A 12,436-nucleotide genomic window follows, 5' to 3' on the forward strand; every position below is an offset into this window, starting at 1 on the left:
CACACACTCCGACGCCACGTGACCCTGGCAGAAAGCACTTCTTGTGGCTAACATTCCTTCTCCTCAGTCATTGCCTGCCCAGCCTGTGCCCCAAACCCAGCGGTCAGTGACACAAGGTTGTCTAATGGCCTCGGCTGGATTTCAGATCTGAACGCAAACATGACCACAAGTCATTATCGAATCCGCCGTGAGTTTTAAAGCTAATCCACAATCAGTGGGAAATATGTGAACTGATCCCCATACAGAAGAAACTTTTTTACCCCATCGTTATTTGTAAGCCTCTTTCCGTGGCTCTTTTCTTGGCTTATGTCTGATGTCTCAGTCTTGACTTTTGAGGCCAGATACACCGATTTCTTCCAAGAGAACAGATAGAGGCAGAATGGGTGCTGATTTCATCAGTGCATTTATGCCACCGCTCAAAGTCCTTCTGAAAGCTCACTAAAGCCATCTAACCTCAGCATATTATTTTAGAACGCTGTTGGGGTTTTTTTTTTCTTCCAAAGTGCTTTTTCATCTACGGTAATAAGATTTTACTCTGAGAGGACTTACAGCTGTCTAAATAGTCCTGTCTGTCTCATGCCTGTAAAACAGCTAGCTGACCTAGATCCGGGTCCACGGCCGGGCTAGCGCTCACAGGAATGCTCCAAAATCATTCAGGTTTATTTGGCAACTGAGCAACGAGGCACATAAACATTATGCAGGCCACCTGGCTGGGCAGGATCCGGCAGCGTCCTCCGGGCAGAGAGCCGAGCACAGCCTTGAGCCAGTCCTGTGGGGGCCGTATTTCCCTGTTTCTGGTGTTGTGCCCTGCTGCGTCATCTCACTTCCTGGCAGGTCTCTCTTCCTGTACTGTAAGGCACCAGCTGACATTTCATGGAGGATTATTAGATTTAAACAATGTGTTCCTACGGACTCTCCAGGGAGTGTGGAGTTTGGATGTGTAGGTTTTCCACGGGGACCCAGCACTGCCTGCAGGACAAACAGGGTCTTCCAGATGGCATATGCCCAGCAGCCAGGGAGGACCTGCAGTTGGGTGAAGCCCTTGTGTCCCTTTTGGCCCCTCAGGGAGGAGAAGAGCAGCTCAGCAGCATCTGGAACTGTTAACCTGAGACTTGATTCACCCAGAGAGAAGTTGAGAGAACCTTGAGCTCTTCTGGGATCTGTTGCAAAGCTGTTTTTGTTACTTTTTTTGAGTGGAGTACACATACACGGGTCAAACCCCAAAACGCCTAAAAACGTCTATAGTGAAAGGATTCCCGCCCCTCCCGCCCCCACCTTTGTACACCTGGTTCTTACCCTTCTCCCCACAGTATCCCCAGTTCTTAGTTCCTCATGTTTCCCTCTAGAATGTTTTCGTGTGCATGCAAGCAGATAAATGCAAGTCCTGATTGCCTTTGTTATTTTTACACGGAAGTTTCCATGATAGTATATCATCTTGCACTTTGTTTATTGTTCCCTAAAAAAACTGGAAGAGCTCTTTATACCAGTCCATGGGAACCTGCCTGATTCTTTTTCACATGTGTACGGAATTCTGCTGGATGAAGCCACCAGAATTTCAGTAACATCTTCTGATTAGCATGCGGGTATGTGCAGTCACACACAAGGCCTCAGAGTATGTGATTTCACACACACACAAGGAAATCCCTGGGACAGCTTTCCCAAAGTGGGTTGCTAAGTGGGAACACATTTCTGATTTCCTTAAGTGTTGCTGAATTACTTTCCATAGAGGCCGAACCAACGTGTATTCCTACCAACATTCAAGAAGCTTGTCTGTTTCTTTACCCTTTCCAACAGAATATGGATTTTTGCCCATAGGAGAGTTAAAAATGCTATCTTGTTTCATTTTAATATGCATCTACCGCTTATAATAAGTAAGGTAGAACATCTTATTATATATTTAAAAACCATTTGTATTTCCTTTATTATCAAATGTGCTTTGCGTATTTTTCTTGCAAGCTGTTAGGCATTTTTCTTATCACTTCTAAGACCTCTTTACATACATAGTAGAGAGATTAGCTTTCTATGAATATGACTTGTTAATATTTTTTCCAAGTTTGTTGTTTTGCTCTTTGTTATGATAATTTTGCCCCCACCCCTTTTTTTTTACGTACTCAAAATTATACATCTTTTCTTTTTTGGCTTCTGCATTTTGAGTCATTAGAAGGCACTCCAAGTTGGCAGGATAACTCTCCCACATATAAAACTTTTATGGTTTTGTTTTTCCTGGTTATATCTTTGATCTATTTGGAGTTTGGCCTGGTATAAGGTGTGAGGTATGGATCTGAGTTAGTATTTTAAAACTGGGTTTGGAGTTTGGCCTGGTATAAGGTGTGAGGTATGGATCTGAGTTAGTATTTTTAAACTGGGTTTGGAGTTTGGCCTGGTATAAGGTGTGAGGTATGGATCTGAGTCAGTATTTTTAAACTGGGTTTGGAGTTTGGCCTGGTATAAAGTGTGAGGTATGGATCTGAGTTAGTATTTTTAAACTGGGTCCATATTTCATGAGATGATTGGTCAAGTGGCATGCATGGTTTATGCCCTCTCTCCTGCTCCTCCAGGACAGACCATCATCCAATTGCACCACTGGGTTTGCTTGTTTTTCTGTTTATGATCATTGAAATGAAACCAGTTTTCCCATCTAAAAATCCCAGCTAAAGTAAACCTAGTAAAGCTTTGTCTCTCCCAGCCAAAGAGGAGGGAGACCAGCCACAGATCATGATAAAGGACAAGATTCCCATAGATTTCAGGAAGCAGGACCAGTGGAGGGGGCAGAAAGAGCATTTTCCCTCTTGAGCAGTCTCCCAAAAGGGTGCGCTTTTGACAACTGGTCAGTAGCGTGTTCACAAGCTCTGGGTCAGGCTGGTGGCACAGGGCAAACTCCAGCCAAGGAGACGTCTAGACAAGATAGCAAAAGGGAGAGTCTTTCTCATGAGCTGTTCCCACCACCAACCAAGGAGCAGCCCTGCCACCCCACCTGGAGGCTCATTCTGCTTTGTCCCCAGGGGTGTTGAGTAAGGTGGTTAGCTTTTCTTCTCGCTTCTCTGCACCATGACAGGAGAATTCCAGTAACTATTACCCTGATTCATGGTGCCAACTGAGCAGGGCACAGGGTTGCCAGGTGATACATGGCACCCAGGTAAACATGAATTTCAGATAAACAGTAAATGCACTTTTAGCTTAAGTATATCCCAAATATTGTTTTGGGACATACTAAAAAAATTATGTGTCATTTTTCTGAAATTCAAATTCACTGGGCATCCTGTATTTTTATTTGCTAAATTTGGCAACCTGAGTAGAATGTAAAGAGTTGGGAGAAGAAAGACTGTGACCACTTCAGACCTGTGTCACTCATGGACTAACTTTGCTGCATGGAAAAGGGAGATAGAAGTGTAAATATGTCCCAAACCTCCAGAGGATGAGACTAGTCTATCTCCCCATCTCTCCCCTGCTCCAAAGAGCCCAGCTCTGTGCATCAGAGGAATATTTGCCTGCAAGGCTCATTAGTTACATGGATCATGGCTTGACAAGAACATGCAGAGGGAGGATGGCTGATCATGTTGAAGGCCACTGAAAACATGAGATGGCAGCCACTGCCCAGAAGAAAGCCAGGCTGTACTTCTTGTTTGTGTTTTGCAGATTGATCAAAAGCAGTTCGACAAAATCTTAGAGCTGATCGAGAGTGGGAAGAAGGAAGGGGCCAAGCTGGAATGCGGGGGCTCAGCCATGGAAGACAAGGGGCTCTTCATCAAACCCACTGTCTTCTCAGAAGTCACAGACAACATGCGGATTGCCAAAGAGGAGGTACAAGGGGGCTGTGGCAAGGCTACGACTTGCGGGGCCTTTCAAACACGAGTCCTTCCCTAGGGCCCAGGGATCCCAGAAATCCTTGTGATCTGAGTGTTTTTTTGTTTTTGTTGCTGTTGTTGTCGTTGTTTTTTCTGTGTGGTCTTTCCCCTCTCCTTTGGGGTCCCTAGGGAAGCCGTTTTGTCCTGCCTCTGGCGAACTCCAAGCATGATACAGCAGGTACCTTGTGTGTTCTAGCTAGTTTTCACTCATGGCTCACCCTCTCTGGGAGCAGCCAGCCCTCTCTGATTTTCTAACACACCCGCTCCCTGAGTCTGTCATGCAGCCGCAGGTGGAGAACTGTTGCCACCTGTGGGTTTTGCCAGGAATCAATTCAAGAACCTGTGGATTCAGGGCCCAAAGCCGCCTTCAGTGCCCCTAGACTGAGTTTCAAGTGTTCACTCAAGGAACATGTCACAGCTGGAATTTTTATTGACATTTTCCACCACGGACATCTTGAAAATGAGGGAAATTAAGGAGACTCCCCCCTCCCATAAGAGTGTAAATCTTTGTCTTTCAACTCCACTGTTACACTAGACGGGAACTGGTTCCCACACAGCATTCGTAAGAGGAGAGCTGGATCCCGGGAGGTTAGACCCTGGACGTGGTATTTTGGGGCCCATAAAAGGATGAGTCCCTGCCAAGGGCTTTCTGGGGCAGGTATTTCAGAGGCGTCTTCCTTGAGATTGTTATGTGCCGTGATGGCATAAAGCTCAGCTCCTTAAACATCCCTGTGACGAGAGGTCCTGGGGAACCCGGAAGGTATTTTGGCAGGCCAGGCACCATCCTGCCGGCTTATAATTATGTCTAATATTGAATCAATTACAAGCTCCCTTCAAAATCACCTTTAAATGTTCAAGCCTTAGTTCTTCCATTTCCTTTTCTTTGCTGTGTCACAAACTGTGGTGAATATTGTGTCATTCCTTCCCCTGGTAGTTATTATGGAAACGTTCTAGGGTGTCTTCCTTGGTAGAAAACACAGCTCCAAGAGGTAGGAGCACAGTCTTACAAAGTGCCTGCAGATATCCTTCAGGATAACTCTCAAAAAAGTTACCTAAAGGTTTTGTGTTCTGTGCATCTATGGGTTACTCCAAGGCTCTCTGGCTGGGTTTCTCGGAATCCCTGATGACAACAAGACATCTTAAACACAACATATATTTTTTGTTATTATTTTTTATTTTTGTTTCATGTTAATCCTTCCCTTCAGTCTCCAATGGCAATGCAGCTGCAGCAATGTTTGGACGTTCTTTCTTCTCTAATCATCGTTTTTCAGGCATGTGTGTGCTCTGGGCATATGAAAAACATGTAAAGAGAAGGAAATGCTTGTTCACAGCATGCATTTCCATTCAGTCATGCCTCTCATTGCCATTCTTGCAATTAATCATAGATTTTCGGGCCAGTGCAACCAATACTGAAGTTCAAAAGTATCGAAGAAGTGATAAAAAGAGCGAATAGCACCGACTATGGACTCACAGCAGCCGTGTTCACAAAAAATCTCGACAAAGCCCTGAAGTTGGCTTCTGCCTTAGAGTCTGGAACGGTCTGGTGAGTTGACTGTGTGTGTATTTCAGCTCTCCTGAGTTGCTTCTTGCTAAGTTCATTATTCTTCTATTAACTGAGAGTTTCTCATTGTTTACATTATATATTATGTACCAAGCCCTATCTCAGTGCTTCCTTCCATCCTCATGATCATCTTCTGAGGTAGCTGCCATTATGTCTCCATTTCAGAGATGAGAAAATTGAGGCACAGAGAGATGAAGTGACTTGCCCAGGGTCACACAGCTAGCAGATGGCCGAGAGGGCTCCAGTGCCTGTGCCTGTGACCCCTGTGCTGTACTGCCCCTCCAACTTTATTTTCCATTCTGATTCTAAAAGCAGTTCATGCCCATCTGCAAAATGTGGATACTAGTCTCTGCCTCATCAGTAATTCTGCAGATTATGTTTTGTGATCCCCATATTAAAGATTAATGAATTGAGGCTCAGAGAGGTTGAGCAATAAGCCCAGAATCATATAACCAGGAAGCAGGAGAACTTTTGGGTCAGTTCTGTCTCATTTCAAAGCTAATTCTTATTCCTCTAAACCCTGATTTTTCTTTTTCTTTCTTTCTTTTTTTTTTTTTTTTTTTTTTTGAGATGGAGTCTCGCTCTTTCCCCCAGGCAGGAGTGCAGTGGCACACTCTCGGCTCACTGCAACCTCCACCTCCCAGGTTCAAGCGATTCTCCTGCCTCAGCCTCCCCAGTAGCTGGGACTACAGGTGCATGCCACCACGCCCAGCTAATTTTTGTATTTTTAGTAGAGATGGGGTTTCACCATGTTGGTCAGGCTGGTCTTGAACTCCTGACCTCAGGTGATCCATCCATCTCAGCCTCCCGAAGTGCTAGGATTACAGGCATAAGTCATCATGCCTGGCCCTCTCTTCTTTTTTCTCCCCTTATCATTTCATTCCTATCCCAATGAAACACACTCTGTACTTGAGGATTTCCAAATTTTAGTTGCTGATGGGAAGAATGAGAAGACAAAAGTTGAGAGCACACTGTGTTTTCATCAAGGAAGCTTTGGCAAAAGACTATTTATTAGACAATGCCCTGCACTGGGGGCTCAGTGGCTGCAGTGCCAGGAGCCAGGGGGTCTTCTCCAGATGACTCTGAGCTTTCTTCCATTCTTTTCTAGGATCAACTGCTACAATGCCCTCTACGCACAGGCTCCATTTGGTGGCTTTAAAATGTCAGGAAATGGCAGAGAACTGTAAGTGTTTCCATCATTCTGAGCCTGCCGTGGGCTGAACACTAGATCCACTCGCTTTGCAGGCAGTGACACAGGCTCCAATCTGCTGACACCCCGTCCCCCCCACACCTCCGCTCTGTCTGGGCCAGCTGTGTCCCTCTAGGGTGGGTGGGGACCCATCCCTTCCTCTCTCCAGCCCACCCTTCCCACTTACATCCTCAGCCTGCCCCCCTCCAGGCCTCGGCTTTTGTGTCTGCCCAGCACCCATCATGCTGGGGACATTCAGTGGATATTTGACAAAAGCTCCCTGGACGGGGACACAGGCAGAACTGAAAAAGTGTACTTTTGCCAGATGTGGGGTGTCATTATTCACACAACTCCCCACTCACAGCAGTGAAGACAGGTAAGGCTGACCCAGGTAAGGCTCCTACCTGCTGGGTCCTTTTTTCTGAGCCTAGTAGGGGCCTCCTCCCAGGAGGCATATGACAACACCTCCTGCTGGGCCTCTGTGGCCCTCTCAGTATATGCAAGCCTACTGCAAATCCCTCCACATGCGTGTGCAAACCCACTGCAAACCCCTCCATGCGTGTGCAAACCCACTGCAGACCCTCCACGCGTGCATGTAAACCCACTGCAAACCCCTCCGTGCATGTGCAAACCCACTGCAAACCCCTCCACTGTGTGTGCAAACCCCTCCACGTGTGTGCAAACCCACTGCAAACCCTCCACGTGTGCATGTAAACCCACTGCAAACCCCTCCACTGTGTGTGCAAACCCACTGCAAACCCCTTCGTGTGTGTGTGCAAACCCACTGCAAACCCCTCTGTCTGTGTAAACCCACTGTAAGCCCCTCCATGTGTGTGTGCAAACCCACTGCAAACCCCTCCACATGTGTGTGCAAACTCCTCAGTGTGTGAACCCACTGCAAACCCCTCAGTGTGTGCAAACCCACTGCAAACCTCTCCACTGTGTGTGCAAACCCACTGCAAACCCCTCCACTGTGTGTGCAAACCCACTGCAAACCCCTTTGTGTATGTGCAAACCCACTGCAACCCTTCACTGTGTGTGCAAACCCACTGCAAACCCCATCCACTGTGTGTGTAAACCCACTGCAAACCCCTCCACTGTGTGTGCAAACCCACTGCAAACCCCTTCGTGTGTGTGCAAACCCACTGCAAACCCCTCCACTGTGTGTGCAAACCCCTCCACACTTCCTTTTTTGTCCTGCCTGCTGGGAAAATGAGTTCCCTAGGTTTAGATTAATGGGTGGAACTTCTTGCGTCTGGCCCATGCCCAGAGCTGGCTAGAGCAACCCGGGAGTGGAGATGTGTGGTTTCCAGCCGGACACTGTCTTCTCTCCCCAGCTCAGGATTTTATTAGCCTGTGTGGACAAACATTTTGTAGGATCAGTGTTCCCAAGGAACCATCTGTGACAACACCCCAGGTTCCTGGGACATCTCTAGGGACCCAAACTCTTCCTTTTATTTCACTAGTCTGTCCTATTTATATACAAATGTAGTCCCTTGTTTGCACTTCTTCCAGCGGGAACAGACTCAAACGCTTCCCCTCACCTTGGGCCTTGGTTGGGGCCTTTTTGTGGCTCTCTTTTGAGATTCTTAAAGATGCTGTGAAGAGATGGGCCTGGCTTCCATCCCCAAACAGATGTTCTTGACCAGTCTATGTGGAATTGGGGTCCTGTCCCCCTCCCACCTCAGTCCTGCTTTGTAGTCCATCCCTGACTCTCAGCAAATACTCCAAGGCGTCTGCACTTGTGAGTGAAGCCTGTCCATTAGCCTTCCCCCTTATCCCTATGGCTGGCTTCGCCTTCAGTGGACATCAGTAATTCTTGGCCATGAAACCCCTTTGCAGAAATTGCATTTCCTCCCTCTAGTGGCCTGTTTGCATTTGAGTTCTGTGAGCCCCTGCTTCATCACTTCTTACACCTGCCCCTCCAGGGACAGGCAGCCAGGGCTGGGGTCACCAGGGTCCCCTCTTGGGCCCTCCAACAGCAACAGTACTGGCAACAGCTGGGATTTGCTGAGCACAGACTCTGCAGCAGGCTCGGTTGAGCTCTCTGTGCCCGTTCCTTCATACCATCCTCACGCCCATCCATGAGATGGGTCCAGCTGTTTTCAGATGAGAAAATGGCGCAGGAAGCTGATAAGTGACAGTCAGAAATGAATGCTGGCAGCTTAGTCCTTGGACCCACCGCAGTGCAGGACCTTGCTCAACAGGGATCACCCTTGTCCGCCACCTGTTCATGAGGCCACCCAGGGTTTGCCTGGTCATTTGTCTCCTTTCATCTGCTGCCTTCAACCAGCTGGGTCATTAGGGCTGGGGAACCCAGACCCCACACAGTCCTCCTCCCAGAGGCCAGACACAGCCTCACGCCACAGCAAGGACTCCAGTCCCCGAAGCAAATGTCCCTGGGCGTAGAAGCTGCAGGGCCCCCAATCCCTGGTGTGTACTGCTTTGCACTGGTGATTCACCCTCATTGCAACCTTCCCTCTTGCCACCCTAACAGTGCTTTTGGCTCCTTAACACCCCCTCGCCTGGCACAGAGCAGGGCTTGGTGAGGACTCACTGGACACAGCCCATGTGTCCTCCTGCCAGTTAGCCTCCATCGGGACTTTTTTGAATGTCTGTTTTTTAGACCCTTGGCCGATATTTTCTCAAGGCTTTTGATAAAATATTTAAAAATAATTCACAAGGAGCCTAGAAACTGCCTGGAAAACCAATTTCTGTCTTCAGTTGTCTCTAATTAATGTCTTCATGTTGCAAGAAGTTCCCCTTTTTTAATGCTGGAGCATCGTGCGGGGGATTCCATGGTTTTCCCCGTCCCCGGCCACCTGGACTGGGCTGGCTTCTGGCCGCCCACCCACGGGCCCCTCCGGGAGCTGTTTCTGTGCGGGTCTCAGGATGGAGCCTGAAATTCCTCTTCCTCCTGGGAGCCTTTCTTCTGAATAAAAATGATATAGTAACCAAAAAATCTACACAATAGAGATATGGAAAGTCAAGGCTTCCCTCCCTGACCTTCAGTCCCATTTGTTAGAGGTAAACGTTGTTCCATCATTCATTTGCTCATTCATTCTTTTGTTCACTTGGCAAATATTTCTTGAGCATCTTTGATTCACCAGGCATGATGCTAGGCTCTGAGCATACTGCAGTGAACAACACAGCCACCAGTCCCAGTGCCTCCTGACATTCTGCTGAGGTTTAATAGGAGTAAGGCTGGGCTCATGGATGGCTTTGAACTGCAAAGTGGTTGAGACTGGCTGAGAATCCATTTAGGAGATGTCCCACTGGGTTGAATAAGAGCAGCAAGAATTTGAACCAGGACAGCAACTTCAGAAATGAAAGAATGAGAGCAGCTCTGTATTGATTCTTAAAGGAATGCTTTAATCCTACTGCATGTGTTAGTTATGTGTTAATTCAATCTGATTTCATCACTTTTCTTTTCTTTTCTTTACTAACTTGAGAAATAATTATTGGCTTTGAATTTTTACAATGCAACATTGTATTCTCACTTTTAGAGTGTATTGTGCATTTTATTTGCATACAATGGATTTATATATGTGTGTTCTTTTCTGTTTTCAAATGAAATGGGAGCAAGCTACATTTCGTTATTGAGACTGGGTTTTGGATATCCTTCCATTCTTTTTATTGATGATCTCCTATGAGGAACTTTTGTGTATTTCCAAGGGGTTCTGCTATTTCAAACCATGCTGATGTACTTCCTTGTGCATACAAGTGGAAGTATACACTTGTGGGAGATTGTTTTCAGAATAAATTACTAAAATTGAGTAATCTGCCACATGAAAAATGGGCTCACCACTGTTTTGGTTACATTTCTTTAATCATGATGGCATTGAGCACCATTTTCACACTTATTGGTAATTCATATTTCTTTTTCTGCAAACTAACTATTCCTGTCCTTTGCTGATTTTTCCATTTGGGTATTTGTGTTTTTCTTGTTGGTTTGCAAGAGCTCTTTGTATATTAAGGAAAATCACACTCTGATTTTCACCCAGTGTTGTAAATTTTTTTTCTAGTTTGTCATTTGGGAGTTTTTAATGGAGTCTCTGCTCTACAAAAATAGAATTTAGCATTCTGTTTATGGCTTTTATATTTTGTGTTTTATTTAGGAAAGATTATAAAATAATTCACTTATTTTCATGGGTTCTGGAACTATTTGTTTTAGGAAATGACCTAAAAATCTCAATGGCACCTACCATTCATTTTCTGCCTAACACGTAGTAGGGGCTCTACATGATTATCTGTAATTGTTATAATTACAAGGAGGTGATGGTATTCCTATTTGATAGTTGATGAAGTTGAGGCTCAGGGAAGGCAAAGAACTTATATAAGCAACATAGTTCTAAGCCAGTGGTTCTCCAACTTGAGTATGCTTTAGAATCACTTGGAGGACTTGTTAAAATATAGATGTCTGGGCCCCACCATAGAGTTTCTGATTCAGTAAGTTTATTAGTCTTTTATTGCTCCTACAAGAAGCTACCATAACATTAGTGGCTTAAATAACATAAATCTATTATCTTATAGTTCTATAGGATAAAAATCTGACACAGGTCTCCCTGAGCTAAAATCAAGGGCTTCATTCCTTTTTGGAGGTTCTCAGGAGAGAATCTGCTTCCTTGCCTTTTCCATCCTCTAGAGGCTGCTCGCATTCCTAGGCTGGTGGCCCCATCCTCCATCTTCAAAGCCAGCACTGCTGCTCTCTGAACCTGTTTCTATAATCTCATTTTGCTCTGCCTCTCTTCTGCCAGTTTTGGGGACCCTTGTGATTACACTGGGTCTGCCTGGATGATCCAGGATAGTCTCCCTCTTTTAAAGTCAATTGATTAGTAACTTGAATTCCATCTGCAACATTAATTCTTCACTCTGTAGCCCAACATATTCACAGGTTTGGGGGATCCAATTTTGGATACCTTTGGGGAGATCCTTATTCTGCCTACGATAGTAGGGCTGGGGGAGGCCTGAGAATCTACATTTCTAGCAAGTTCAGAGGTGAGGCTGATGCTGCTGGTCTGGGGACCACACTTTGAGAACCATTGATCTAAGGGAGGAGATGGGATTCTGTCACAGGTCTTTTTAACTACAGAGACTCCAGTGGCCACCTCTACCTTCATCTCTTCCTAAACAAGCACACATTTTTCTTCACCTGACAGCAGATCAAGCGCTTAGAGGGATTTAAGTCTCTCCAAAGCTGCCTCTTGGGTCTTGGAAGGGAAGCTACCCTGAAGACAGCCCATGGTGCCAGGGAAGGATCACCTGAGCCCTGCAAGATTTAAAGAAAGGAACTATACCAAGGATGTGAACCCAAAGGCTGCGGCCTCCCCGTGTCCAGTCTGTGCTAACGTCTGCTTCCCTCACGCCCCCTAGGCTGGCCTCACTGTCTGACAGCTGGTCCCCAGCTGTGCACTCTGAGGCCAGCTTCAGGCCCTTGGTGTTCTTCCCTCTGGTCCTCTGGCCACATCCCCAGCCAATAGCTTTGGGCCTCTGCCTCTTCTGTCTCCTCTTCAAGCAGCTCCCAATTGCCATCTCAAAGTTATCAACCCAGTGTAATTTCTGCTCCTCCCTCGTTCACACACACCCCACCGTCCACCAGGCCCTCTCGTTTTGCTCTCTGTTGACACCCCAGGGAATTCACCTCTTTACTTTTTTAAAATCCCCTTCATTCTCTAAAGGGAAACCCTTAGTCCTGGCCATTTCAAAAGCATCACACAGAAGAAGACCTTGATATTTACATTTAAGTCACATATGCAGCTACTGACACTTACTAGTGCTGTTACAGTCCTGGCTATTATTCCATGAGATCGTCACATTTTAACCTTTGCATAAGCCTCCAAC

The 12,436-nt window shown here is 46.2% G+C and overlaps 1 protein-coding gene across 1 annotated transcript in view; it reads left to right on the forward strand.

Annotated features, from left to right (window-relative positions):
• Window positions 1–12,436, forward strand: part of ALDH1A3 (aldehyde dehydrogenase 1 family member A3) — a 37,227-nt gene that overhangs the window by 22,792 nt on the left and 1,999 nt on the right. Inside the window, exons 10-12 of the mRNA XM_001142882.7 lie at window positions 3,637–3,801; window positions 5,231–5,388; window positions 6,515–6,589. Of these exons, the coding sequence (XP_001142882.1) occupies window positions 3,637–3,801; window positions 5,231–5,388; window positions 6,515–6,589 (398 nt within the window). The remainder of the gene's footprint in view (window positions 1–3,636; window positions 3,802–5,230; window positions 5,389–6,514; window positions 6,590–12,436) is intronic.

This window comes from Pan troglodytes, chromosome 16 (genome assembly GCF_028858775.2).
Source record: "Pan troglodytes isolate AG18354 chromosome 16, NHGRI_mPanTro3-v2.0_pri, whole genome shotgun sequence".
Taxonomy (NCBI): Eukaryota; Metazoa; Chordata; class Mammalia; order Primates; family Hominidae; genus Pan; species Pan troglodytes.